This window comes from Cyclopterus lumpus, chromosome 15 (assembly GCF_009769545.1).
Source record: "Cyclopterus lumpus isolate fCycLum1 chromosome 15, fCycLum1.pri, whole genome shotgun sequence".
In the NCBI taxonomy this organism is placed as follows: domain Eukaryota; kingdom Metazoa; phylum Chordata; class Actinopteri; order Perciformes; family Cyclopteridae; genus Cyclopterus; species Cyclopterus lumpus.
The window spans coordinates 9,107,164-9,134,546 of NC_046980.1; the positions used below are offsets into that span (position 1 = coordinate 9,107,164).

The 27,383-nt window shown below is 42.1% G+C and overlaps 3 protein-coding genes across 10 annotated transcripts in view; 2 read left to right on the plus strand and 1 right to left on the minus strand.

Annotated features, from left to right (window-relative positions):
* Positions 1-5,255, minus strand: eef1akmt2 (EEF1A lysine methyltransferase 2). The gene is made up of 6 exons (XM_034552418.1): positions 5,029-5,255; positions 4,476-4,541; positions 4,192-4,306; positions 3,646-3,753; positions 2,131-2,347; positions 1-916 (listed from the first exon to the last, which is right to left on the minus strand). Exons 1-6 carry the CDS (start codon positions 5,238-5,240, stop codon positions 819-821), a joined length of 816 nt encoding a protein of 271 aa, XP_034408309.1. The 5' UTR covers positions 5,241-5,255; the 3' UTR covers positions 1-818.
* abraxas2 (abraxas 2, BRISC complex subunit) lies at positions 5,042-14,261 on the plus strand. 2 transcript variants are annotated; one of them, XM_034552416.1, is made up of 9 exons: positions 5,042-5,327; positions 6,417-6,507; positions 7,642-7,678; positions 8,179-8,245; positions 8,830-9,020; positions 9,556-9,678; positions 10,515-10,599; positions 10,696-10,813; positions 11,056-14,261. In XM_034552416.1, exons 1-9 carry the CDS (start codon positions 5,256-5,258, stop codon positions 11,613-11,615), a joined length of 1,344 nt encoding a protein of 447 aa, XP_034408307.1. In that variant the 5' UTR covers positions 5,042-5,255; the 3' UTR covers positions 11,616-14,261. The 2 variants fall into 2 exon arrangements, with proteins under 2 accessions (XP_034408307.1, XP_034408308.1); XM_034552417.1 differs by having other exon boundaries at positions 5,204-5,327; positions 9,559-9,678.
* Positions 11,400-27,383, plus strand: part of zranb1b (zinc finger, RAN-binding domain containing 1b) — a 20,434-nt gene continuing 4,450 nt past the window's right edge. The window contains exons 1-6 of one of the 7 annotated variants that reach the window (XM_034552411.1): positions 11,400-11,507; positions 16,589-17,640; positions 21,658-21,845; positions 22,995-23,148; positions 24,290-24,361; positions 26,442-26,640. In XM_034552411.1, the coding sequence (XP_034408302.1) occupies positions 16,674-17,640; positions 21,658-21,845; positions 22,995-23,148; positions 24,290-24,361; positions 26,442-26,640 (1,580 nt within the window). In that variant the 5' untranslated portion in view covers positions 11,400-11,507; positions 16,589-16,673. Of the gene's footprint in view, positions 11,508-14,964; positions 15,373-15,394; positions 15,714-15,766; positions 16,208-16,588; positions 17,641-21,657; positions 21,846-22,994; positions 23,149-24,289; positions 24,362-26,441; positions 26,641-27,383 lie in introns of those variants that run through there. The other 6 variants (XM_034552409.1, XM_034552415.1, XM_034552410.1 and 3 more) reach the window with 6 other exon arrangements.

Sequence of the window (27,383 nt, forward strand, 5' to 3'; positions counted from 1 at the left end):
TTGCAAAGAAAGCATGACCTCTTGTTTATTTATTCTGTCAGAAATTCTTAATCAGGGTCTTCAGGACCCCAAGTTATGCTGGTTTCCAGTTGAGCCAATTCGATACAGGCTATCTTCCCCACGGCATGAAAGATGGATGTAATTAATTATTTAGTGAGACAGAACAGAGGTTTTCAAACTGTGGGTCAGGACACTCAACAGGGTCCTCGTAAAGTAAACTGAGGGGCTTTAAGATGATTTATGGAAGGGGGGAAAAAAAGATTTCAGTGCAAATTGTTGTGTATATCCCCCTTCACTTCTAGCCCCTTTGTGAAACGAATACAGAAGACATTTAAGCCTCCAGGCTAAAAACCAAACAGAGACCGAATAATCGTGTGGCTGAACTCTGCACAAGGGCGAGGACTTCACATGTGAAAGTCTCTCGATGCCGCAAGACATGGCGGACCCACGTTACGTCAAAGGTCAGAGATAACTTGTTATTCAGAGGTAAAAGGTTCCATGCGAGTGCATTTCAAATGATCCATTATTCAACTGTACATCTTAATCGTCTCAGTAACAGTGTCGCAAAGATTACTGAACAATTTCATATAGATGTAACAGGTTGCTATCACACTATGGATCAAGGCAAGATAATATGGCAGCAACAAAAGAAAAAATATATTTATTTCAAGAGAATTCCACTCTTACTCTGTATGCCTGCATCATTACACATACCTTTTAAAAGTGAATCAAGTATTGTTATAAAAAAGTATGTACAGTTATTATGATTTCCTGTGATAAACAGAAAAAAAAAAGAAGAATACAATTATCCTCTAATTTCAATGTATTCGCTTGAAGATGAGGGCCGTCACACTGTTGCCCTTCTTGCCTCCAAATTGGAAGCTTGGTGTCGGCAACTCCTCGACAAACTCAAATCCTGTGAGGCAAAATAAAATAAGATGTGCAGGTTAATAAACTAGAAAATCAACATGTCTCCTTAAACACAGATGCCAGGAAGATTTTCTGGTTGATGATAGCCCCAGAGGGTTAGGAGAAGAACTACGAGTCAAGAGCTGTCCCTGCACCATCTGTGGCTCTTCCTGGGGCCTTGTAAAGACAGCCTGTCAATGTGAAAGATGAGATCTTGGAGCCCTGCAAGCCCCCTGCAGGCTCTCCAGAGGGACTGCACGTAGAGTAGTGACGGCTCATGGAAGCTTGCCGAAATTCTGACTTCACAAGGCTGTTGTTGCTTTAACTTTCACAACCTGCCAGCTAACTGCGGACGCAGTTGTGGAACTGTGCCTGTGTTATTGACTCGGGGGGAGGCGGGGGTCTCACGACAAAACTGTTTTCTCATCGTCATAATACATTTAGATTATTGCACATATCCACAAGATGCCCCATGGAGTCTTGTAAACCACAAGTCATGTTTACATTCAGTCTCACCGAAACCCATTGTGTATAGCCTCGAGCTCTAACAAACATGTCAAAAGTAGTTCATGTTTTTCCTTTCTAATAAAACATTAGCAAAGCCACATTTCTTTTAGATTTAAAATCCAGGAAGAAAGACTAACTTGCAAACATGGCTGTAAATAATTGACTAGTTAAGTCTTTTTCCCTGTCCTGGTTGGAGTATTGCTGAATATGTTGGCGCGTTACCACCACCTGTAGATCAGTGAAACAGTGTGAAACCATTGGCAGAACTGTGCAGTGCTCCACCTGGATACAGGTGACATGTGCGTCCTCATCAACGTGCTTGAGAGAAACAAAGCGGGGACCTGCTCATAGAAAAACAGCTTCAGAGTGCAACGAGAGGTCACCAACTCCTCAGGGAACCTTAAACATTACGAGCAAATAAAATTATATATTTAGATTTGTTTTGAGTTTTCCCCTTCAGGCAGCTAGGTATTTGGCAACAACTACGAAATAGCGAACCATATTGTACTGTAGCACAAGATAAACTTTAATTTAATTAATATTTAAATTTCCTGAAGGATTAAATTATCAAAATATAAATATATTACTTGAATGTTACCCAGTATGTACGTATGCGTGTGTGGATCAGTCAATGTAAAAAACACAATACAGGTAGAGCAAAATTCAACAGAATCATTAAAAAAATAAATGATCCGACCAAGTGTTTCCCCTCACCTTCAATAAATCGGTCTAGCAGCTGCTCTTTTGTCCAGTTACAGGAAGTTATAGCGAAGAACCCTTTGTCCTTGAGAGCATCTTTTAGAACTTGGACATACATTTTTTTGTCCTCCTTAGAGCTTTCCGGGTTTAAGCTTATTGCATCGAATGTGCCTTTGTCGATGCAGACATCAAAACCCTTTAGCTCACCGTGGCAGTTCAAGAAATCCATCTCCTAAAACACACACAAAAAAAGTCAGCAGTTAAGGAAAAGTTTTTCTGTGATCAACCCTACAGCACACATGATGCCGCATGCTTTAGTCTGACTCTTTAGCTGCGGGGTAAACTATATAGTTTGCAGAAGATATCTTTCAGCGTCAACAAAGATGAAATGTGTTACACCTCACGGTTTAACTATAAAACTGAACTCCAACTGCCGACATGACAGCAGTTCATTCTGCAGAGGTTGCTGACCTACCATACCAGCAGTGAAAGGAGCCCTTTATGAGGGCAGAGAACACCAGACCTCTGGGGAGAGCTCAAGAGCCACACACACACACAAACCAGGGGTCACAAAATGCGTGAAATATGATGATCAAGGGACTCACTGGAGTCTATATATTGTTGCAACTGATCACTTACATTTGGGTGTGAGTCCGTATAATGAAAGAAATCTGGGATGATGTCGAAAGAATGCATAAAGGAAACATAATGACTAATGTAAAGGCAGACAGGGCTCGACATAAATACCTTTAAGGTAAGACCTGTTGAAGAAGCCCCCACATTTTACCATGTGGTTTAAACTCCATTCAAGGCTACACATTCACACTAATTATTTTGGCAATCTGCAGTATTAAAAAAATACCAACATAATATTTCTCTCTCACACACACACACACGCACTGTGCTCCCCCTGTCCAGCTCAAATCAATATTGACTTCAGGAGAAGGCTTTCTGTCCAAGCAAAGCACACAAGGTCACAGCCGTGTGATGCACATAACATATATGCAACTCTACTTTGCACACAGGAGAGGAAAACTCACTCACCACATCCCTTACAGACCGACCATGCATTTATAACTTGTTTTTTTTGCATATACATGTCAGAAGATGTGTTACATCCTGCCAATTCGTTTCAGGTGGTTTAATCTGAATGGTGGGCAGACTTCCACCACATTCAGGGCCTTCTCCCTCTCCAACTCTACCACATAGTAAACACAGGAGAGTTCCCTCTGACCGTCCCAGGCCGGCTCTGAGTATGCTGAAAGCCATGTTGTATTATCGGCATTGAGGAACAGAGGGGATATAATTTGTATCAATGGCTGATTTGTGCATTGCACAAGATCCACCAAGTACATGCAAATATTACATCGCAGCAATCAAGTTTGCAGAACATGTGGATTCATGCTGTTAGTACACACAGGATCAATACAACATGTAAATTATATCAGCTACATGTTGTAATACGTGTATCAGTTAGTGAATTAACTGAGAAGCAATGAAAGTTTTCATGACAAAAAAAACCAAACCCACCTTTACAGTGACATTCGTCAAGTCCTCCGCCTGCAGAACATTTCTGGCCAAGTCTACAGACGCTGGAGAATAATCTATACCAGTCAGATTCCTGCATCCGTGTTTAGCCTTGACACACAAAAAACAAAGCACAGGAAGAGCTAAGCTCATAACTTTTTAAAGAATGTCTTAAAAAAGTTAAAGTAATTTGTTGACATCAAAGTAAACCTAGCTGTCTTTACAAACTTACTCAGACCACCTAAATAACAACCATATGTTGCACTAAACCTGTAATGGTTTTAGTCATGCTGAATTTATTTGGCTGAGTTTTGAGATTGCTGAGACTTCTATCATCATTATCCCAATACAATGGAGATGGAAGGCATTTGGATTGTTGCTTTCTAATCTTTGAAAAAGAATCTAACAAAAAATAAATTGAGCATCCATTAATATCGTCATTAACCTGGATAATCCACAGATGTTGTTATGTTTAAATGATCTGGTTGTGATAGTGGTGAAGTGGAGTGAATAAAAGAAAACATAATATTATTGTCAAAATGTTCGCACCAGTTCAACTAAAAAGGCTCCGTTTCCAGTGCCAATGTCAAGAATGGCAGCATCTGCTGGGATCTGAGCTTTGTCCATCCATCGCAGCACACGGCTCATGCTCTCCTCACCAAACCTCAAAAGATGATGGAAACACAGACTTCAGTAACGAGACAGGCTTCTGTCAGAAAGCAATAATACTGCATTGAACAAATCTCTTATTATAAATCATCACATTTTGACATGAAAAGTACTCATACTGTAATAACCAGTGGACATACAGCATGGTATATGAATAGGATTACCATATCTCACCAACATCCCCAATGTCTGCGAATGTCTCAAGTTCTTTTTGATATGCATCTTCCCAACTGCAGAACAAAAGTCACTGACAATTAGTTATAATACAAATATATACTATGAGCACAGATGACACGTTGCTATAAAAGAGTGTGGCGCAAATATAAACGGAAGTAGCTTGATTCAAGTTTATATAAATTGTGGATTGAGGTTATATACATATGTCATGTTATTGTCTCACAAGCACGTAGAAAACACCACCAATGTAAATGTAACGGTTACAGGAAGCTCAGATACTAGCTAGCTATAATGACAACTCTAAATATTCTCTAAACAGACAGAGGCCACACATTTCTCAATTTAACGATAAACTGACTGTCTAGCCGAACTAGGTTAGTTTTCAAGCAAACAATACAACTTTATTGTTGCTCTCAACACCACATGCAGGACGTGTCAACGATAAGAGGCTCTGTTGCTAGCAAGAATAACCAACCACCATGGTCGTAAGTCAACGTTAGTGACGAATCACAACACGACCGACTCCCGTTAACAGCTTACTATTCTTTCGTTCCGAGTTTTGAAGGTTCAAAATCGGTGTCCGAGCAGCTGTCGTCCTCTGGGTCCGAGATATTTCCACGTTTCACGTCCACGCTTTCGGCACCGACTTCCATGATGGCTTGCGAGTCGTCGCCCTGTCCTCGCCTACATTTCCCATAAGACACTGCGAGTTGAGGAGTGTGACTGGAACGTGTGGGGGTGGGGGGCGTCATCGGGATGTTTCCATCATGGCGGCATCCATTTCAGGTTATACTTTTAGTTCTGTGTGTTATCACAGCGCCAACAGCAACTCAGATCATGTAAGTATGAAACGTTACGTTGACGAACTGTTAGGATGGTAGCGGGAGTGTGCGCAGCTCGGCGGTGTGTCTGGTCGCCCATCAACACCTTTAGTTTGTGTTGTTTCCCAGTGTCATCATCGGTTCCGTCTATTTACCGGGCAGGTTTAACCACACTGTGTAGCTACAGACACAAGAAGGCGAACTGGTGGTTTAATGATCCCGTGTGTTACAGCCGCACGTGACCTGTAAATAGTTATATGTATAGGAATATGTGCTGTATTAACCTGGAAAATGCTGTTGGGGAACGTTTGAGTTCCAGGAAATACATAGTAGTTAGCTACTTAGCATGTTAGCTAGCTGCCAAGTCAAGTGAGTTCCGTGCTGCTCACGTCGACACTTCGACCTGTCGTGTGATATCAGTGTGTGTCTTCAATGGTATGAGGTGATGTCAACGGAGTTAATTTCATAACTGGGTCGCACGACATCTTTTTTTTGTTTTGGTTGTTAGCACATTGCTAGATTAGCTTCTTAACCACGTTGCTAATGTCAGTTGCTAAGTCAATAACACCGACTAATAAAGTGTTTGACATGGGCAAAAATATATATATTTCAATGTTGTTATTCTTTTGGCGTGCTCGTTATAGTAACGCGATCGATGATACATCCTTTGTAGTGGTCGTTTGGGAAATAAAGCTTTTGAAATAACCACAACAGCGTTGTTTACATGCCAGACTGGAAACAAGTCTATCTTGGACAGGTGGATAGCTACCGACAACAAGTTCGTCTGCATTCAAGACCGAAACAAGAGCAAGGCAGCGCTGCTGTATAGTAAATAGTACATTTACTACATTATGTTGCACGAAGGAAAGTTTTGATTATGATTAAGTGATTCGGACACAACTATTGTTGTTCTGTATGCACTCAACATTACATAATTATCCATCTGCTACAAGATAATGTTTGGCTTTTTAATTTTAATTTATTGAGAATACAACAATTAAAGGACAAACATGTTGATGTTTTATTCTTTTGTTGATCTAACTGAATACTCGTTTCAGGTCTACATTAGTGCCCTAACCACAGTTTGGTCAACATGTGTTTGCACAGGAGGGCTTCCTATTAGGAGATGTAAGGCAAGAAGAGACTGTCAGCATCAGTGACACACAGATCAGCACTGCAGAATCGGTCCAGGTAGTAGGTAAGCCTTGTAACAGACACACACAGGTCTATGATAGCATGAAGAGACTGTTCACAGGATTACACTATAATAGCCTTCTTTATGTCATAACAGAAAAAGCACATGTATAGAAATACAATGAATGATGGCTGAATACCATTCAGTGTGAAACTTAAATAGGACAGAACCATTGTTAATGTTACTAATAACACAGATGCATTCTCTGCTACGAGAAGTCAAAACTGCTGCTGGCCTTTAGCATAGCACAGTCATTTTGCACCATTTTCCAAAAAGGCCGGCCTTAAGTCTCACAAGTTGTGTAAAAGGCACTTTGTCTTTGTGTTCTCACTTATTTTATTTGTTAAGAGCTCTTCCCAAAACTATGTAGGTGCGTACAGACTGCTTTAGTTGACATCTTCCCCACTCCCCTGTTTGTGGCATATAATAGGACAACTTTCATCATTTAAGTACATACATTTTGACGACATCCTGTATTTCCCAGAATAGCTTTGGGCAACTTTAACCGGAGAAGCCATGATTTAAAACACCTGTATTGGTGTGCAGATGTCTAATATATCTGATTTATAGGCGATTAACTTAACTTAAACTTAAACAGTTCTTGTTGGCCATGCTGGTTATAACGGGACATTTAAAGAAGCTGGGAAACAAAAACAAAAAGATATCAATAATGGATTATATATATTTTTCAGTGGTGTGGATTGCTTGGTATTTTTTGCTTCATGAATCTCTCCTTCACCCATTGAGTCCCACGAGTAAATGCCTTTTATGCACCTGAAAGTGAAATGTAACTGGCAAAGAAATTATGCCAATAAGCAGCTCTTCTTGGTGATAAGCTCACCACTTATCCTTCTGCTTTAGACTCTGCTTTGGTATTTTGTATTGTAAACAAAAACAACTGAAATAGCTTTGCGTTTTAATGTTTTTGTGTGGCTTTAAGGTCACCTAATCCTTTGGCCATATCAATTTCAGGTTTCTTCATGAATATGGTAAAGATACCTATGCGAATGACAGCAGGTTCTAGTACTCAGTTATTTATTTTTAGGTGTGGGGCTACACTTTAGCTCATGTCTTTTTAAATATTTTGCATATATGATGCTATATAACTGAAACATCTGTCTTATTTGTTCCCAACAGAAATTCATAACCATGATCCTTGTGCAAAGTTATTTAGGTAAGATATGAGATTTTCATTTCCAAACAGCTACTATTATCATCATTGTACATGTTGCCAAAATGTAACCATGTTATTGAACGATTATAGAACAGACACTGCTTTGGGGAGACGCATGTCTGGTTTTTTAGAAAACCAGACATACTGTTGTAACACAGGCATAACAAGGGAAGGTAGATTTAAGGGGTATTTTACAAGAGTTAATTGTTGTGTAATGCATGTAGAGAGCCCAAGAGTTCAAGGCATGTATTAGCATTGTTTTCCCCTCAATAAAAAGGGCCTTTGTGCAGAGTAGCTTGTGGCGTCTTAGATTTAGGTCATTGTAAATATACTGACCCTTTCAATGGATGCTTTCTTGCCATACATGCGTTTTGACATTGGACAGTAGATGGCCCCCTTTGACAAGATTGGGTAAAATAATTAGGCCAATGCAGAGTAAGAGTAGGAACATGTTGAATACTTTTGAACTTACTTGTTTGTTTCTTTTTTTCCCTCATCAGCTTTTATGACTACGCAGGAAAACTCAATGAAGAAAATCTCAACAGCATTCTTAAAGATAGGCGGAAAGTGAGTGATTTTCTTTTTTTTTAATTGTCATTTCATCATGCATGGTGTCTGATGTCCTGTAACATGTCAGTAATGCATTTAAATCAAGGCGACAATAACCTGAATCCTTAGAAATCAGACGTAAATGTAGTTTTTTACATTTTCGTTTAAGTTTTTATTCTAGATTTTTTTTTTACTAATGAGTGTTTGCTAACTAAAGGCGTGATTGACCAGAGTATCTCAAGATATAAATTAGATGGTTTAGCTGTTTGGAAATTGCTTTCAAAGTCCTAATTTCAACAGTTTTGGCTTCAAATATAATTTTATTTTTTTAGAGCGGCTGTAGCTCATGGAGAGAGTGGCCGACCTGTAACCACAGGAAATGGATCAATATAGGATACATTACTTTATACAACAAAATGTTTTTTTAAATTTTTTTTATTTATGTTTTCTCATTGAAGTATTTCAATAAGTAGCTGTAGAGGTTTCATAATTATTCGTGTCAGTATTGTTCCACATCCTAAATTTAGTCGGCCATGTCCTTGTCACATGAGACGTGACTGAAATGAACACATTTAAAAAGAGTTGTTTCTTGGTCCGTGTAGAACGTTATTGGTTGGTACCGGTTCCGGAGGAACACGCAGCAGCAGATGTCGTTCAGGGAACAGATCATCCACAAACAGCTGACTGAGCTGCTCGGGGTGCCCGACCTCGTCTTCCTCCTTTTCAGCTTCATCTCCACCGCCAACAGCTCCACGCACGCTCTGGAGTATGTGCTCTTTAGACCTCACCACAGGTAATAACTGCATGTTGAGCATGAGCAAACACATATTTATGGTCAATGTCAAATGTCAAACTACTGTATATTTACTCTTGTCTAGGCTTTTGAGTTACATAGAGGCAGATTTATTGTGTCTTGAAGTTCTTTATGTACATGGATGCTCAACGCTGATCATCGTCCTTTAGTGTGTCAGTCACAGTCATTCAGTCCCTGGCCTTATGTCGTCCCACATGGAAGCGATCCCAATGAATTCCATTCTGTGACGTGTACAGATTTTACAATTACTAAAGTAAACTAGAGCACTGGTATGGGATTGGGAATTATCAGAAGATAACCTTGGAGTTGGGGAGAGAAAAGTAATATTGGTGCATCCCTAATTTTACTATTAGTTTAGTAGCTTCTTATTCTTATTACTATTTTAAACGGGTATGAAAAGTTCAAACCTGAAAAACATTGTGCATACATGATTTACAGGAAGAGAGAAGAAAAACGTGTGTAGTTATTTTCTGAAAAAGATTTTTAACAGAGCTAATTGGTCATCTCTTCCCAGTAGGTACAACCAGAGGATCACCCTCACAATCCCAAACCTTGGCAACACGAGCCAGCAGGAATACAAAGTCTCCTCAGTGCCCAACACCTCAATCAACTACACCCAGGTCATCAAAGAGCATGGGTAAGATTCAGGCTCTCGGCTTTCTCTTTGCACTGCACCGATGTTACATTACATTACAGTACATTACATGTCATTTAGCTGACGCTTTTATCCAAAGCGACTTACAATAAGTGCATTCAACCATGAGTACAACTCAGAACAACAAGAATCAAGAAAGTACAATTTCTTCAATAAAGTTAAACTACAAAGTGCTATCAGTAAGAGCCATTTAAGTGCTACTAAAGTGCTACTACGGCGCTACCTTCCCTATTCAAGGTACAGTCGGAAAATATGTGTTTTAGTTTGCGAAGGAAGGTGTAGAGACTTTCTGCTGTCCTGATGTCAATGGGGAGCTCATTCCACCAATGAGGAGCCAGGACAGCAAAAACAGTCGTGACTTTGTTGAGTGTTTAGCTCGAAGTGACGGAGCTACGAGCCGATTGGCAGAAGCCGAGCGAAGTGAACGAGCTGGGGTGTACGGTTTTACCATGTCCTTGATGTAGACTGGACCCGATCTGCAGACGCATGTATTTTTGAGTCTTTGTGTTTTAAACTTGGAGCCGCTGTGTCTGTAATAGAAGAGTTTACTACTGCGTGTCAGTGTGATCTTTACTGCAAGGGGTTTAACCAGAGCTGTCTCTCTAGCTTCTGATAAGATCACTTTGTTTTCACACTTCTTTGTGTGTCAGTCAGTGGCATATGTTTAATTTATGACATAGAAGGCATCCATAATTTAACCACGACACTCCTTTACTGCTCTAATGCATTTTGACGAACATGCTAGGGGAACTCGTACTGTGTGATGTTGTATTTTATGTCTTGAATAATGTAATGGATATTGGCAAATATATTCACAGGGCCGAATTCTTTGACAAAGATGGTGTCATGAAGGATATCCGCACAATATACCAAGTCTACAGTGCACTACAAGATAAACTGCAGGTGAGCTGGATATTGGATAGCTTGGTGGAAGACACGCAGCAAAATAGTTTCCTCTCCAGATGACTTTAATTTTGTACCGGTTTGTCTTCTTTTCAGGCCGTGTGTGGGGAGGTAGAACAAAGTGAGCGTGTGAAAGAGAACATTCAAGAGGATGTGAACAAACTCAAACAACAAATTGCTCTCAGGAAACGCAAGACGGCAGAAGAGGAGAGAAGTAGGTGCCTGTTTTGGATTCAATGAACTAGAATTGTGTCCTAAAATGTCAAATGTGTGCAGGTTTTGAATATAAACTGGTATAAGTATTACGTTTCTGTTCTTTTCCTCAGTCCTTTTTTGAATGATGTGATCAGTCAACCAGTCAAGTTTATTCCCTCAGATCTTATGTCCTAACATTTTGCAAAAATGTCCACTTGCTTGACCCTTTTTACCAGTTGCATCTTTCTCTCTGCTCTACAGGGCTCCTTGAGGCCCAAAATGCAGACTCCCATCCAACTCCAGAGGAGAACACGGAACCTTCTGATGCGTCCCCTCTTTCCAGAATAGCTTTCCAAACCCCCTCTGCTCCTGAGCGGCCCAGTACCTCACCTAACCCGCCATCATATTCTGACCTGTTGGCCCAGGGGGACTCTCTGCCCTCCTCTTCTTCCCCAACTACCAGTGCTGCTCTACTGCCCCGGCCCCAAGCTGTGGGCTCTCCGGGACACCCTATGCCTGGCCCACTGGGAATGGGCCTGGGCCTCACCGCCAGCTCTAATCCTGTTACCACTCCCAGCACCCCGTACCTTGGCAATGGTGACGGATCAAGCTCTGACTCGTTAGACAGACAGGCCGCAGGGCAGGAAGACGACGACGACGAAGAAGATGAGGATGAAGACGAAGATGAGGACAGTAGCGAATATGAGAACTTGGTGAGTGAAGCCGGCCATCTGCCAATGGTCTCCACCAGCGGTTTAGCACAAGGCCGGCCAGCTGCCCTCGGTCCGGACGGGGACGCTCGTGGCTCACAGGCCACATAGAAACATGCCACAGGGTGTGTATGGGACATGAATAAGTGACGCACTTCGAGAGGTGGGCATCTTAAGCAATCAAAGATAGACAAAAGTGCCAGTCCTGAAAGTGAAAGGCATGCACAGTTGGTGTCTCGCTGTGAGTGTTTATTGTCTTAGTCTGATCTCCATTTTAAGGGGAAACGTTGCTAGGCTTCGCAGGCTTAACGAGTGTGTCTCATTGGAGGGTCAAGTGGTCTGTTTTCCTTTTTCTTCTTTTTGGAATAGGGTCAGTGTGGGTGTTTCGGCTCCCTAAGACAGGCCCTGCTCCACGCTTTCTTCTGTATCTTTTTGTTTCACTTTTGCATCACCAACTCTGAGCACCCACTCTTGCATCTTGCACTATTATTTTTGCCTTCTTATATCATCTAAGAAAAGCAAATGGAGAATGTTCTGCAGCCTTCAAACTTTTTTTTAAAAGAAGTAAATGGTCGTTAGCTTTTGTTCTTCTTAAAGAGATCTATATATGTAACTAGAATTACTTTTTAACATGCACATTTCTCTCATTTGATTTGGGATTTATTAGATTTTCCCCCTATGCTCCACATTCTTTAATCAGTCATACAATTGCCTATTTAAATGATGAAGAATAGATTTCAAGCAAGATTTATTCTGCCACTTCAAAAATGGGTGCTTTATATATACATATATATATTTTGTCAGATTATTAGTTAATCTAATTTGATTGACAAGAATCTCAATGTCTTGTTCCTCTCGGTTAACACTGAAATTGTATGCGCTTTGCTGCACTTAACAAAATTTAAGATTTCTTTATTATTGTGCTATACCAATGCTGTCATGTTGTGCCACTTGAGTAGTCCTCTTCGACCCTGAGCAAAATTCCTCTCAGCTTTTGTCTGCTGTACGGAGCTCACAGGGGCAAACACAATGTACTGTAGCTTTACTAACCAGATGCTTATGGTCCCTTCTGCTGCTGCAACACAGAGAGCTACCACTAAAAAAAAAAAAAATCTGTCTGTTCTTCGTCATATAAAAACCTGGCTGCTACTTCCACTTCACAGTGTTGGTTGTCTCCAATACTACTGACCGTGAGCGTATAACCACTTCGAGCTCACTTCTCACTGACTTGTTCTCTATTAAAGTCATAATGGAAGGCTGATACCCCCTGTAGAGTGTGAATTGTAACTTTGGAAGCAGAGAGCAAACGATCACCTTCCGGTCTTGGCATAGTCGACAGCAGACCTCATTTATTCTGACATGGTTGGGTCAATGTCACGAGTATGGACCTGGATAATGTGATGAAGACATCATGACAATGCTTCAATATACAGTGCCTTCCACTCAGGTCAGTTTCTATCTGCACACAGAACACATTCACAGATCCCTCTTGAGAGGTAAACTACAGTAAAACAAACTGTTGTATTTGCAATAATCAATTTCTAGCTGCTTCTTTTTCTTTTCTTTTTTTTTGTCCTGCAGCTTTATGCATCCCTTTCTATGATGTGGTGTTTTGTATAAAGCTATTTTCCCTTTTTACTTTCACTAACGACTTCTAAGTGGACCTGTATCTCGCGGATGCAGCTGTGACTTTGCTTGCTTCATAATTTGAAACTGGAAATTTAACTGTAAAGTCAAAGGGGATCTGCTTAGTAACTGATACTTCTTGTAAGGCAGAAATGGTATGGTGATCATAACGAACATGACCGACCTTTTAAACGGCTGTCTCATTTGAAGACAACTAAGTAACACGGTGTGGATTGATTTGGTGCTGGATGTAGGACACCCTCGCATGAACTGGTCAATTCTAGACAGTTATATTCAGCATGGAAAGACATTTGCACTGCACATGGAGGACGTCCTGAGGACGTCATGGAAGATGTCTTGATCAGCAAGTTGCACTCACATATGATTTTGTGGTGGAAGAAGCTTTGCCTTGTGAATAAGCTCCACTTTATTTATGCGGCCTGTTTGTATGTCATGTTTTTTTGCCCGGATGTGTAATGCCAATGCAGCACTTATTGGGGAACTGGCAACTAAAATGTTACTTTATAATCACCCAGAGTAACACAATCACACAATGTTAAAAGAGATGGCAAATTAAATATGTTAGGAATCTGGTTTCCTTTGAGTACTGGAATATAAGAAAAATATATAATGAATGTATAGTAGACACAGGTGGGGATAGCACTAGCATTTAAACAGCACTTACTGTATAAGCTTGTCTCAGTTGAGTGTTGTGGTGGTATAGAGCAGCAATATGTTGGTTCTTACTCATAATCCTTGCCTTTAGTTCCTAGACTACTTTTTAAATCTTTCTTTCTGGCGTCCCCAGGTGTAACCCTGACTTGACGACCAGAATGAAAATCAACAGGGTGCTGAGGGCCACTAGTAAAAGACGTGAGAGGATTAACCTTGTTAGTATCCTATAGCTTTAAGGTCCAACATAGTAGATATATACACTCATGCACTCTTACTATTGCAACACCAACACCTCCCTGAAAGCACAAAGTCCAGTGCACAGCTTCAAACTTCTCAGCTTTTATCTGAATGTGTGTACTTGTCAAAAGTAGATCAAGGACTTGCTTGGTCGTGCACAGAGAATAGATTTGTTAAATTGGGGAATAATAAATGAGACATGCATATGTAATATGACAAGCCTTTGTTTTCTTATTGTGGCAAATGTGCCACTTAATGTGCAAATGATTTGACATCATGCTCTTATTTTTGTCATTTTATATTTTTGCAGGTTAATTTGAGAGCAACAATTGACAATAACTAGTAACAATGTGTAATAACTAGCAACAATTAGCTAATCCCAAAGACAAATAACATTTTATACATTTATTTTGGATGTGTATCTATGCACTTTCCTGTAAACAAGAGTTATATCCATGCGTACATTTTGACTTGGTAAAGTATTGTGGTAAAAAATATTTTTTTAAATTTGGACTGCGTATATGCCCTTCAATAATAACAATTGCGCTGAGAACTGTTGCTCAAGCTGTCAAGCATTACTGCAGACTGCTTGCTGCAGTATTTTTACGATGACATCATCCCCTCATCCCTTTTGAGGGCATCCCATGTGGCTGCTTGCTGAATATGCAGTGCATTGCAATGCACGAATTAAAAAATAATACTATATTTTTACTCTAACTAACTAGGCCCATCGCCTAAAAGAACATAATCTATAAACATAACGTGTCGTTATTTATGTGATGGTCGAGCAGGTTTTGCTTTCGCTGAGCCTTTTAACAGTTGGAATGAGAAGCGTAGACTCTGATTGGTCGGTGGCAAGGCATGCACAAAAAACAACCAATCAGACTGCTTGGCGGATTCAGGTGGTAAATCCTGATCCTGCCTCTGACTGTAACACGGCCCAGAGATCTCCCCCTCGTAGTGTATCTTTTTGCCCTGCCTCGGCTGCTTCCCCTAACCTGTGCCGCCATTAAAGCGCGTCGGCTCGGTGTTTGGGAATCGAGGGAAAAGGATGAAAATGGTATAACGCGTCAAATCAGATGCCCGAGGGACGGGACTAGGGGGGTTCTTGCTCCGCGGTATGTACGGACCTTCCGCTGCCGTGTAAACTGCGCCCCAAATAAGTAAATATGCGGTTAGTGTCGGCCAAGTGAGAGAAGCCCGAGTTCGGACCGGAGTGGGTTTCTCTGCTCTTTGGGGGGGGGGTGGGGGGAGAGTGTGTGTGGGGGAGCTCGGAGAAGCTCCATTTGTTTTGGCTGCACTGGGAAACGGAGTGTAAACACAAGCAACGGTAAGGATTTAGCCGAATGTCTTGCAGAGTTGACGAGGGCCTCTCAAACGGTGACAGGCGGACAGGGGACGGACACATAATCCCGTAACGTTAGCGGGCAGCCAGCTAGCCTTTTGGCTGCAATTCCTGGCTGGCAACCGAACCGACGGCAGCCTGGTTGTCATGTAAGATAACAAACGGCTCGGTCCGCGGGTCTGCTCACGCGCACCAGGAGATAGTTTGTTAGTTCAGGAAAGTTAACCGTAAACGCACACATGTCACATAACACTGTGTTTCAGCCGAATTGCTTGGATAGTAGTCACGAGTAAACACGTTGAAGACGTCACCGCAGTTAAACACGGGTACGGTTTCCGTGGAGATATTATTATTATTATTATTATTTATTTTGTTGGAAAGCTCCTCCAAAAACCTGCAACTGTGGAAGAATCGTGTCACTCAAATGTGTTGATGTGTTGGTAAACTTAGAGGTGTGGTGCGCAGTGCAACCAACTCCCAGCGAGTTAACTTTATCTTATCGGCTTTATTTTTCGTAAATAATCTTCAGAATGTGGCACTGGGGGAGGATTCACTTTCATATGTAGCTAGGTGATTGGCTTTTTTTGGGGGGGCGAATTCAGTGTCGGTGCATCGATAACGTTAAAGTGTCTTAACCGGTCACGCGCCTCCCTGCTGGGGGTCTGGTTTCATATGTCCTTGTCTCCTGTTACCTAGCTCGGTTGTAGGGCACATTGGCCCGGTGTGTATAACTTGTTGTATGTGTTTTTAAAGCCAGTGTCGGGTTGTAATAGAACTGCGGACATTCAGGCTGCGTCTTCCTCCTGGCACTGCTGTGTGGGTCTGTAAACATTGCTCTCCCCCCCCTTTTTTTTTTGCTTCGAGTTGGTGTTAGGTCAAGAGCAAACAGCACTGTTGATTTTTTTTTTGCAAGTGTTTGACAGTAAATCTCCCAACGGCTAAGTGGCACAGCTAACTGTAATAAAGCATGCTTTGTTTAGGTTTTGTATATGTGCAACATTGGAGAGATTTACTAGTGTGATTGCAGGAACATTTATCTCAATTGTGTTGTTGATCATATTGTCTATGAAAATAATTTGTCTTTGAGTTACAAGATATATCTGGTTTTGAATTATCTAGTTTAGTTTAATATGTTTATTTGGCATAGCATTAAATAGTGTTTGCTAAAATACCCAGTGTCTTTTTCCCCTCTATACCCCAGTGAGCTGCTTGCTGTGTGAGAGTGGATCTGCCGAGCTGAGAACCCCTCTGAACGGCGGGCAACCTCCTTCAGCGGTGGTGCGACGATGAACGAGCTGGTTGCCAAGTGGGCTTGTGAATACTGCACATACGAGAACTGGCCATCAGCCATCAAGTGCACCATGTGCCGTGCTCAGAAGCCCAGTGGGGGTGCCATCATTACTGAGGAGCCCTTCAAGTGCAGCCCTGCACTGGATGCCAGTCTGCACCAGTGGGACCCTGCTGGCCTCAGCAACAGCCCAACCCAGGGGGGCTCCAGCTTACTTATTTGTCCAGATTCCAGTGCCCGACCTCGTGTACGCATCGCTGATGTACCGGAGACTAGTAGCAAGTGGTCGTGTCACATGTGCACTTACTTGAACTGGCCTCGGGCAATCCGTTGCACCCAGTGCCTTTGCCAGAGGCAACACGCGCAACAGCATGGGCAACATGCAACCCATCAAAGACATCATACCCGGCAGCCACGCAGCCCCACAGAATCACCCCAGACCTCAGGCTCTGGATGCCGCCCTGCTCCCTTGGCCACCACTACAGACCCCTGTGAGGAATATAATGACCGTAACAGGCTCAACACTCATGTAAAGCACTGGACCTGCACTGCCTGCACTTACGAGAACTGGGCCAAGGCACTCAAGTGTGTGGTGTGTGACCACCCTCGGCCAAATAGTCTGCTAGCTGAACCCATCGAGCTGGCATCAGCGTCTGAGAGCCAAGAACCTTCTTTAAAACTTAATGAGCAGGACAGAGACAACAGGAGAGGCGTTGTTGGGCACGTGGTCGGGCAAGGAGTAGGGAGTGTGGTAAGTGGGTTGGTCGGTTGTAGCAGCAGCCAAAGGAGGTCACCCCCGACCTCAAAACGGGAGTCAGAGGTCAACATGGACTTTCAGAGGATTGAACTGGCATCAGGGGCTGGGATTGGGAGCAAAGAGGAGCTGGAAGTGGACTTCAAAAAACTGAAGCAGATTAAGAACCGGATGAGAAGAACTGATTGGCTGTTCCTCAATGCCTGTGTTGGTGAGTTTCCAGAATATTATTTATTATATTGCATTCAACTTGTTCTCCTTGTGTTTTGTTACGTAATAAGGTGGGCAATGAGTCAACGGAATGATGTAAGGCAGGCCAAAAGAGAAATGGGAATTCCCTGAATTTGTGTAACTGCTTGATACTGTTTTACCATCTGCACGGTAATTGGTTAACATTATTATTATTAATCTATAGGCAAGTCGAGGTGATTTGCGTCCTCCTGATGCTCCTGTAGTGTAAATGCTTAGAAATCCCTTGCATTCAGCCAGTGTAAAACCTACACAAGCGGTGTCCAGCCACCCACACTGTCCACTGGTGAATGTGGAGTAGGAGGTAGGATGAACATTTTAAGAACAACCAGTGATTGTTTCTTTTGCTCCACGCTCGCACCACTATCTCACTCTTTCTCCTGCCTTTATCCATGTCTACATAGAGATGCCCAGCACACCCACTAAACCTCCAGGCCTTTTTTTCTTATGTGTCTTTGACATGCAATTCTTCGGTGTCACACTGACGGCACACATTTGACAGCCACAGATGTATTTGGATATCCCAATGAAGCAGCTGCAGTGATGAACAGTTATCCGGTTTTTCATGCTGCTGCATTGCTTAAAGCAAAGAGATAAGTGGGTCTGAATGTCAGACACATCACCGAAGTTCGTTTGCTTCTGGTCCCACACTGGGTCTATTACTGCATGAGACAGGGTGAATCCCCTCGTATCTGTGTAGCTTGTCCCCACACACATCTTGTCTGATGTGTGTGTGGGTCTAATTTCTTTCAGCATATTGAAATATGACCTTTCATTATCTGATCAGACATTTCTCCATTGTCCGTTGAAGGAACATTTTAATTAAAGCCATATCAGAAATACCTATTTGCCAGCAAATTCATTGCATAAAAAAACAACAACATTACAGTTTCTCAGAGCACAAGTAGACATACACACGGTTGGTTTAACAAATATTTGATATCCCAATTTAAAGCTCACAATATAGTAGACTGGCAGGTTTTAATTCTCATAGTATAGTGAGTGAATGAGATGTGACCCAGCTGCAGTCTCAGAGGGCACAGATGTGTGTGCATAGCCCATTGGTGTTGAGGAGACGCAACTGTGTCTGTCCTCTGTTGCTAGGGCGGTTTTCCTGTCACTGAAATATAGACGCCAGTGTTTGTAAACAGTGGCCTCATATTTCTGATGGATGCTCTAGTTTCCTTCACTAAAAATAGCAACATTGCTCCTATAGTGTGGATGACCCTAGATCAACTCGTATGGTGTTAATCACATGTGCGGCTAGACCCGTGCAAGGAAAGCATGGATGTAACGAATAACATTATCAAAACATTTTGTTTTAATTTAATTCATTTCTTTTCTTGTAAATTTGGAAATCCTTGAAGATATTTGCTTTTAAAGCTGTCTATCAAATAGGGATTGAGATCTTCGGGTCCACCACATATACCATCCATCCTTCAGCCCTCTGCCCTTATCTTTTCTAAAACTGTGCGGCCAGTGGGTTGCCCGGTGTCAATGCACATTGGTTACCATCACTGTAAATGTGCCAGTGTTAGCCAAAAGGCATTGTTCAACTGTTGTTACATTTATCGCTTTTGTCCAAAGCAACACACACATTAGGTACAATCAATGCCACAATAGAACAAAAACAATTTGTTTCGGAAAGTGTAGAAATACTCACACCGTAGTCAGTCAGACACAGCAATGGTTGTATTGTTTCCTATTGAAGAGGTAACTACCACGGAGGCTGTTTTGAGCTCTTTGGCATGTGTTTATATTTCTGTGGACCAACTTGTTTTCTGCAATTGCCACCATGTAAGATGCAGTCACGTCATTTTACAAGTGTGTAAATTGAGATTAAATTGAAGGCCGAGTCTGAAGATCGGTGGGGGTCTCACAAGGGCGCCGGACCACATCCATTGACCCCTCCACTTTACGTCTCTGGTCCAATTTGGATTCGCGGCTGGTCCAATCCCATCGCAAGATGGTCTCTAGTTTTGATTTTTTTTAAAAAAGAAAGTAACGGGCAAATTTCTCTGTAACAAGCTCACCTTTGCATTCTGGGTAAAATAACAAGGCAGAGGATTTACTTATGCTTGATGTTGTCAGCAGTGTGGTTTACCTTGTTTCTGTTGGCTTATTTTAAATCCGGTTGCGGACATGCTTAGTTTGACGTTAGATTACTACCAGAAAAAGCACTTTGGTTTGCAAAAAAAAAAGAAGAAAAGTACATCCCAACAACTATAAACCATTTTCACTTTATTACCAACAATCTGTTGAACTATGAGGGAGAACCTGACATTGCTGGTTGAGCAGGAAAGTAATGTTTGTTGTTGTTTCCTGAGATAGAGCCAACCACAATCCACATTACTGAAAGAAAAGAACATGTACTGTTTGGAGGGAAAGGACCAGCATCACTTGGCCTGATCCATCCCCTGTGCTCTCTGTTTTTAAGTGTACGTCTGTTTGCGTATTTGCACCTTTTTTGTGTTCTCTAAAAAGATCTCTGGGTACCGTACCGACGGCAAGGCCACAGGCACGGCCACACTAATGGAGTGTTTTGTGGAAAGTGGTTGTGATCCCTCTCTACCACACTGCTCTGCTATTGTGTAGTTTCTCTCCTCATCTCACAGTGCTAGCCAGCTCCACATGGCACAGCGAGTCCTTCCACCCACTCCGTGTCTCTCTCGCTCTCTCGCTCACGGGCTCACTCATACACAGATTATGCAGCTGAGCATTGTGTGTGTGTGCGTGTGTGTGTGTGTGTGTGTGTGTGTGGTCCTTTTGACGCAAGAACAAAAGCTCAACAGTGTTTAATGCTGTCAAATGTACGAGAGAATACCACATTGGCATTTACTGTATCATGCTAGAAAGAGAAATTTAGTGTAGCTTTGTAATTAATTTACACTTTGCGTTTGGTTTTATTTCATCTTATTCTGTCATAACACATTTGAAAATAGTTTATTCTCCTTCAACCGATAATAAAGTTGGCTTTTTCTCACTAGTGCTGAAACCGTCTAAACTTTTGTTGTGTTGAGCTGATCATACAACCGCTAACTGTGATCAGTGTTTTGCTATTATTTTAAAATACAGAATGGATCAACCGTGGTCTTGATCAGAGCATCAGATGTGTTTGAGTTCATGGAGACATTTCTTTTAAAGTTCACAGTTGAACAGCCAAGTAGTCCATGTGTTTTTAAGAGAAAGATCACCAGAATGATGTTCTTATTACCATGATACCTTTCAAAACAAAATACTGTTTTCTGAGCACACAGTCGAATGTTTCTATAGTTTTATTGTCTTGGTGAATAGATTAGCACTTTTCTGTGCTGGTTACGTAAAGCTAAATAGCGCCTGCCAGATAAGTGATATTTGTATTTTTTGTCAAAAAAGTAAAGAAAAGCAAACGCCTGTCGGACAAACGCATCCTTCAACCCTCCCGCTACGATCGAAAACCGAAAGATTAACAGGGGAAATAATAACTGACAGATTACATGTGGCCCCCCCATGGTGTTTTCCCCTTGACTTCAAAGTCAGCGAAGTCTCAGAGCTGTTGCAGCTGCCACAGAGATAAAGCACGATCTGATCTCGACTGTGTTGCACTTAGTGGTTGAGCACATAATGTCCTCTGCACAAGGTTGTTCTTAAGATAACTCATTTCTGTCATTGTGTGATTGTTAACCACAGTGGCTAACATGTCCAATGTCCAATCATTTAAGCTGCATGATGCAATCAAAAGTAAACCGATGCTCCTTTTTTGTTTTCCTTCTCGAATGTTTTGATTGATAGAAATCCTTTTACCGGTAATTCTGTGTTTGAAAGTCGTCATACAAAATAACACTTATACATTTGGACTAGTGTTGCTTCTAATTAAATGAAGAATGTTGTTTTGGTGCAATCTCCTAATTGGTTCTATGACAAATGGTAAATTTTTTTTAAAAGTATAAAATGAAAAATAATTACGGTGACCCCCTTTCCCCCCTCTTTGTTTCGAAAGGTGTTGTGGAAGGTGACCTGGCAGCTGTGGAGGCCTACAAGTCATCGGGAGGTGACATTGCACGTCAGCTAACATCAGACGAGGTGCGTCTATTAAATCGTCCCTCAGCATTTGATGACGGCTTCACGCTGGTTCACCTATCCATCCGCTTCCAGAGACAGGACATGCTGGCTGTGTTACTCACAGAGGTCAGTGGAGACAACCAACATGATTGTTAGTCTTTCAGGAGTCACCTGCAGCAGGTATATTGGCTGATGGAGAGCGGTGCATGTAGATAGGTCAATGTGGATCATTCTGTTCATCAAATACCAAATGTTAGTCTTTTCTCAGTCATTAGGCGTGATACATCACTCAAATGTGTTCATTATAAAGCTGGAGTAGGATCATTTAAAACTATTTACTAGCTTTAAAAAAAAGATTTGAGGTACTACGGTAGAAATTACACCCTTGAATTACAGGGGTATGATTGCAGTGCTACTTGTTTCTGGGTCAGCGATGTCGTCGCGTTTTCTTGTGAAATCTCTTAATCTCAACATCCAATGAGGTCATCCAAGGGGAATCACAAGGGCAAAGGGTCTGTAGACAGGAAAGGGACTGGAATTCAAACCCACACTCCTCTCGCTGTGCTTCTGTGATAGCTGCTCCTGTTCATTAATTTTATGTTGCGAATAATAATGGTAGTATTTTGTTGAAACTGTGCATTCCCTGGTGTGTCTATGTAACAAGAAGGCTCACTCTGTGTGTGTGTGTGTGGGCAGTGTGCATGTACCGTGTTGATTGCTGCTTGCTTGCCGTCAGCACTGTGATCCCAGATTATCTGTGTACACACCTCTCCTCCCACACTCGGTCACTGGCCCTGTTTTCTTTTCTGAGGGGTCAGTGACTGACCACTGGCACCAAAAACGCTTCAAAGCTGACATCTGCTTGAGATCCATTTCTTTTTCTCATCTTGTCCTCGAGGCAATTTGGAATAGATTAGTGAAGGTACATTTAGATCAGATCACTGAGTCCAGTATGCTGGAAGAATAATTTAACTTGAAGCCACGTTGTTCTTACTGTATACTCGCACAATTCATAATCAGAAGCCATTAGAAACCTAAGCCAAAAGAAAATACTGTAATTGATACAACCATTCTTTATTTCTTTATTGCCAGAAATATATTTAAACTGCAGGATATCTGAGATTGGCCTGTCATATTCTTTGCGTCTTTTCTTACTAATTAGCCTTTCTTGTATGTATTGTTTAGAAATTCTATTGCTCAATTACCAGCCTCTGTCTCATACCCCTTTTTATATTTAAATTTTACTTCCTTCCCTTTATCCTCTCTTCTCTGTAGGTGTCCCAACAGGCAGCCAAGTGTATTCCAGCCATGGTGTGTCCTGAGCTGACGGAGCAGATCCGTCGCGAGGTGGCAGCCTCACTTCACCAGCGCAAGGGCGACTTCACCTGCTATTTCCTCACTGACTTGGTGACCTTCACCCTGCCCGCAGGTCGGCACCACAAACAAATGTGCACATGTCTGAAAACAATTAACATGAATGTCATGACATGCATTCCAGAAGCTGTCAAAGTATACTTTACGTGCTTTGAGTAAAACGGTGTCGCTGTAGAAACCCTGTCTAGCCATCTCCTCTGGCTTGCCAACTGTGTGCTTTAGAATGCTGGTTTTGTTTACTTGTGGCGTATGAAATTGCTTTTTGTTCAGATGCTGATGGGACATAATGCCACGGTTGTCTGTTTCAAACTGCAGATGACGGAAGCAATATCTGGCTCACTGTTTGAGTATTGTTCTTGCATACTGAGTCTGCCAAGCCCGCCAACGATGCACGTCTCTCCTTCATGACAAAGCTATATTTAGCATTTTTCCCAATGACTCTCTGTGAAATTGCATACATTCAGTGCTATTTCCGTTGGATTTCATTGTGTGGAATAGCTATTTATTGTCCTGTCTATTGCTGGTAACCAAGCTAAGGATGTTTGTTATGGAGAGTGTTCAGGACAATGCAGACCGTGGCTTCAGGCCACTATAGAGAGCCATTCTCTTCAGCAAAAATAAATAAATGCAGTCATTTTGTGGAACCAAAGAATTGAGCTACTGTGTTGACAGGAGCTCCGAGCATGCAGCGAAAGCCAGTGGCCACTGTGAAAAGAAATGAGCCCATTTTAGTCTGCATTTTTAGCCATTTCTATTAAGTGTTATAACACTTTATTTGAATAAAACTCTGAAAAGGACTTAAAGGAACAGTGTGTAGGATTTAGTTGCATCCAACCGAACACTCCTCCGCTCACTCATCCCTTTCCAAGTGTGTTGGAGAACCACATGGCCTTTAGGTGGCGTATAAATGAGTGTTTGTTTTGTCCATTCTTGGCTACAGTGAAAATCATAGTAGTGCAACATGGCGGACGCTATGAAGGAGACCCGCCTACTATGTAGATATTAAGGGCCCCTTCTTTAGTAATAAATACACAACGATGTCTTTCTTTTAGGTGACTATTCAGGATTATATAAAATTTCTGCCAATAAATCCTACACACTGTCCTTTTAACTTTCCCTGCACCTGTGTCCCCTCTAATAATGTCCTCTTTTGATTTGTATCATTGGGTTATCTTTGTTTTGTTCTCTCGTGTCAGACATTGAGGACCTGCCCCCAGCTGTCCAGGAGAAACTGTTTGATGAGGTGCTGGACCGAGACGTACAAAAAGGTGAACTATTTCCTCCGTCAACTTCATGATTTAGTGTTGTACTAACCGCGGTCCCATGCTGTGTTAACATATGGATCCACTTTGAGAGAGAGGGGGACGGACTGGCTTGGAAAACAGAGGGAGTACACAAACTGTGTACTATAATGGGAAGGCTGCCCAATACTGGCAGTGTTGTATTACTTGTATTTTCCCTCTAGCCAACGCAGCGTTTGACCTGCCTGCTTGTCGCTCTGCCAGGCGGCCGGTCTTTATCGTGTGTACCAATTACTTCTGCCTAATTCATATTTATAATTGAAATATTGTACACACACACACACACACATACAGTTTCTTGCTTATTTGTGTGTCCTGTTTAATTGCAATGGCTTATTTTTAAAAAGCAACTTTCTTCCACCATTTATGCTTCTTCAGCCTTTTTTGCTTCCCAGAATCTTCCTCATCAAGGTCGTCCTCATTGTCTGAACTAAACCTGACGAGCTCCTTTCTCATCGCATGAGATCTTTTGTTGCAGCTTCTCCAGCTCAAGTGGAACGCATTTTCTCTTTCTCAGGGACCCTCAGAATCTTTTTTAACTGCTCTTCTTTAATGACCTGTTTTTTAATTTCTCAAAGATATCGTGAAATGTCAAGGCTTTTTCTTCTAGCTCTTCAAGGTAGAACCCTCTTCTCCTTTCCCCGACGCTGAGCTTACTGTCCTTAATCACTCTTGTTTCAGTGTCTCTAGAAGGTCATCATTTATTTCTTGGCGAAGGATTTTCTTCCTCTCGGAGGCTTTCAGCTGATGCTGCATTTACAACCTGTCGTTTTGGAGCTTGATGTTGAGCTGAATTGTATTTTGCGGAGCCTCTTTTTCTCTCTTCTCTGCCATGTACTCTTCAGCCATATGCCCATAACGCATTTTAAGCTCCTTCACCCTATTGCCCAAGACCTCATGACTCTCCTGTGAGCTCAGAGTTTAGGTTCAAGCCGGACGAGCTGAAGCTTCTTTTTCAAGTCACATGTTTCTTGTTGGAGGACCTTGTCCCTCTCCGAGATCTGCTGGGCTCTGACATCATTTGGTTTTTGAACCAATGAATCGATTTCTTGCATGTTATCTTCTTGCTGCATCACAATGACTTTGCTCTCAGCCTCGTCCTCATACACATCTCTGAACGTTACCGTCTTTGCGGTTTATTGGAAGAAGTTCTGTCTGACTAAATAAGCCCCTCTCCTCGCTCTCAATGGCTTCGATATATACGTTCTAAGCATACCCTGAAAGTCTTACTCCTCTGTTTGGAGCTTCTCTTAAAAGTCACTAACCCTCAAAACCCTGTCGTGGTGCGCAAAGTGTTCCCCAGCACCTATTCTTCAGGGCACGACCACATGACAAAGATGAAAAAATAGTTTTAACTTTTGGAACGCTGCAGCGCATGTCAAGGAACAACACATTACAGCTGGCAGATATCTATTCTTTCCTGGTTGCTTAGTAACGGCAGACAGGATAAAATAATGAAAGGGACACGGCTGGTGTTTCCCACCTGTTTATAGACCCAGCATGTGTGGTCCCTAAACACAATACAAACGCACACATACTCCCAAAAGAGCCACATAAAAAAACCAGGCAGTCAAGTGCTTCAAAGTCATTGTTTTTAATTTGACTTATTGATGGAAGTCTTCCTGTGAACTGATCACTCTCCCTCCAGTCGTAGAGTGTTATGGTGCATTACGGCTAATGCTTTTACTGTCTGCTGGTTTCAAACTCGTCATGTCATTTGTTAATGGAAATATATAATCCTGCCAAAAAAGGGTTTATTCTTTCACTTGTATCATGGTTCTGTCATAAATATGAGCAAATACCATAAGAGGTATTTGTACATCGGCTCCTGCCCGCCTTTTATCTGACTTCTCGCTGTCATCCGGTTTTGTGCTGTTCATGCAGAACTGTGTAAACATCTCTATGTAAAACACTCTGGCCTCAATACAACCGTCACACACTTCTCACTACAATGTGTTCCCTTTTTAAGGGAAAATAGTCGGTCCCACTGAGGTTTTACAAAGAGATCCAGCACTCAACTTCTCTTCTCTTCCCCCCCCGTGTTCAGAACTCGAAGAGGAGTCTCCCATCATCAACTGGTCCCTGGAGCTCGGGACCCGGTTGGACAGCCGGTTGTACGCCTTGTGGAACCGCACGGCCGGCGACTGTCTGCTCGACTCCGTGCTGCAGGCTACGTGGGGCATCTATGACAAGGACTCGGTGCTGCGCAAGACCCTCCACGACAGCCTGCACGACTGCTCTCACTGGTGAGTCTAGGAGTGCAGATCGGTTGTTGTCCTTAAAAAAAAAGACAACCAGGGAACATTACGGCATGCTGCTTTGCATGTAGCCTCTTGCATTTATCAGACTGAATGGCCATAACGCACCAACAGTAGAGTGGTACTGACGTCAGGTGAGTTGGTGCCGGCATGCTGCTTTTCAGGAGAATGTTTTTAATTAACTGAAACCTTTTGATTCGGTCAAATAAAGTGAAAGTACTGCATTGTTTGACGGTTTTCCACTGTAATGTTTACAAAAAAGGGAGCAGGCTGAGTTTTGGTGTCTCGCTCCAGGACCTCAAACAGCTGAATACTTATATTTACGGTCTCAAGTTACGTTTTGTTTTTTCCCTTGCATGACTATGTTTGAAATTGGGACATGTGGTTCAGAGGTTGGGATATATACACAACAATCAAGTCTGGATTGCCGTCTCGTGCAGAGATCTGACACTTTGATCTAGAAAGGAGAGGCTTTGATTTGGGATTCAGACCAGTCGCACACATTTTAGTGGACATAAATAAAGTTTGGACCACTGGAACAGTTTAGAGCCGATAGTGATTCTACTTGAACACAAACTCGGTGTGACTCGTGTCTATTTCTAAGAAGTGAGGAAATGACTATTTAGATGTAATGAATAATCGCCAGCCAACCTCAACTACAACAGAGATGAATGTCAGTCACACGCCTTTCAGCACAGAGAGGTCAATTATGGTCAAACAGTATTTGTGTG

Bases quoted from the DNA above. Each gene is read 5' to 3' on its own strand.
- abraxas2 (XM_034552416.1), top strand. From the start codon at position 5,256: ATGGCGGCATCCATTTCAGGTTATACTTTTAGTTCTGTGTGTTATCAC. The intron at 6,508-7,641 runs GTAAGCCTTGTA...TGTTCCCAACAG, and splicing joins AGAATCGGTCCAGGTAGTAG to AAATTCATAACCATGATCCT. The intron at 10,600-10,695 runs GTGAGCTGGATA...TCTTCTTTTCAG, and splicing joins CACTACAAGATAAACTGCAG to GCCGTGTGTGGGGAGGTAGA.
- eef1akmt2 (XM_034552418.1), bottom strand. From the start codon at position 5,240: ATGACGCCCCCCACCCCCACACGTTCCAGTCACACTCCTCAACTCGCA. The intron at 4,307-4,475 runs GTAATCCTATTC...TCATCTTTTGAG, and splicing joins GGGGATGTTGGTGAGATATG to GTTTGGTGAGGAGAGCATGA. The intron at 3,754-4,191 runs GTGCGAACATTT...TTGTGTGTCAAG, and splicing joins GAGCCTTTTTAGTTGAACTG to GCTAAACACGGATGCAGGAA.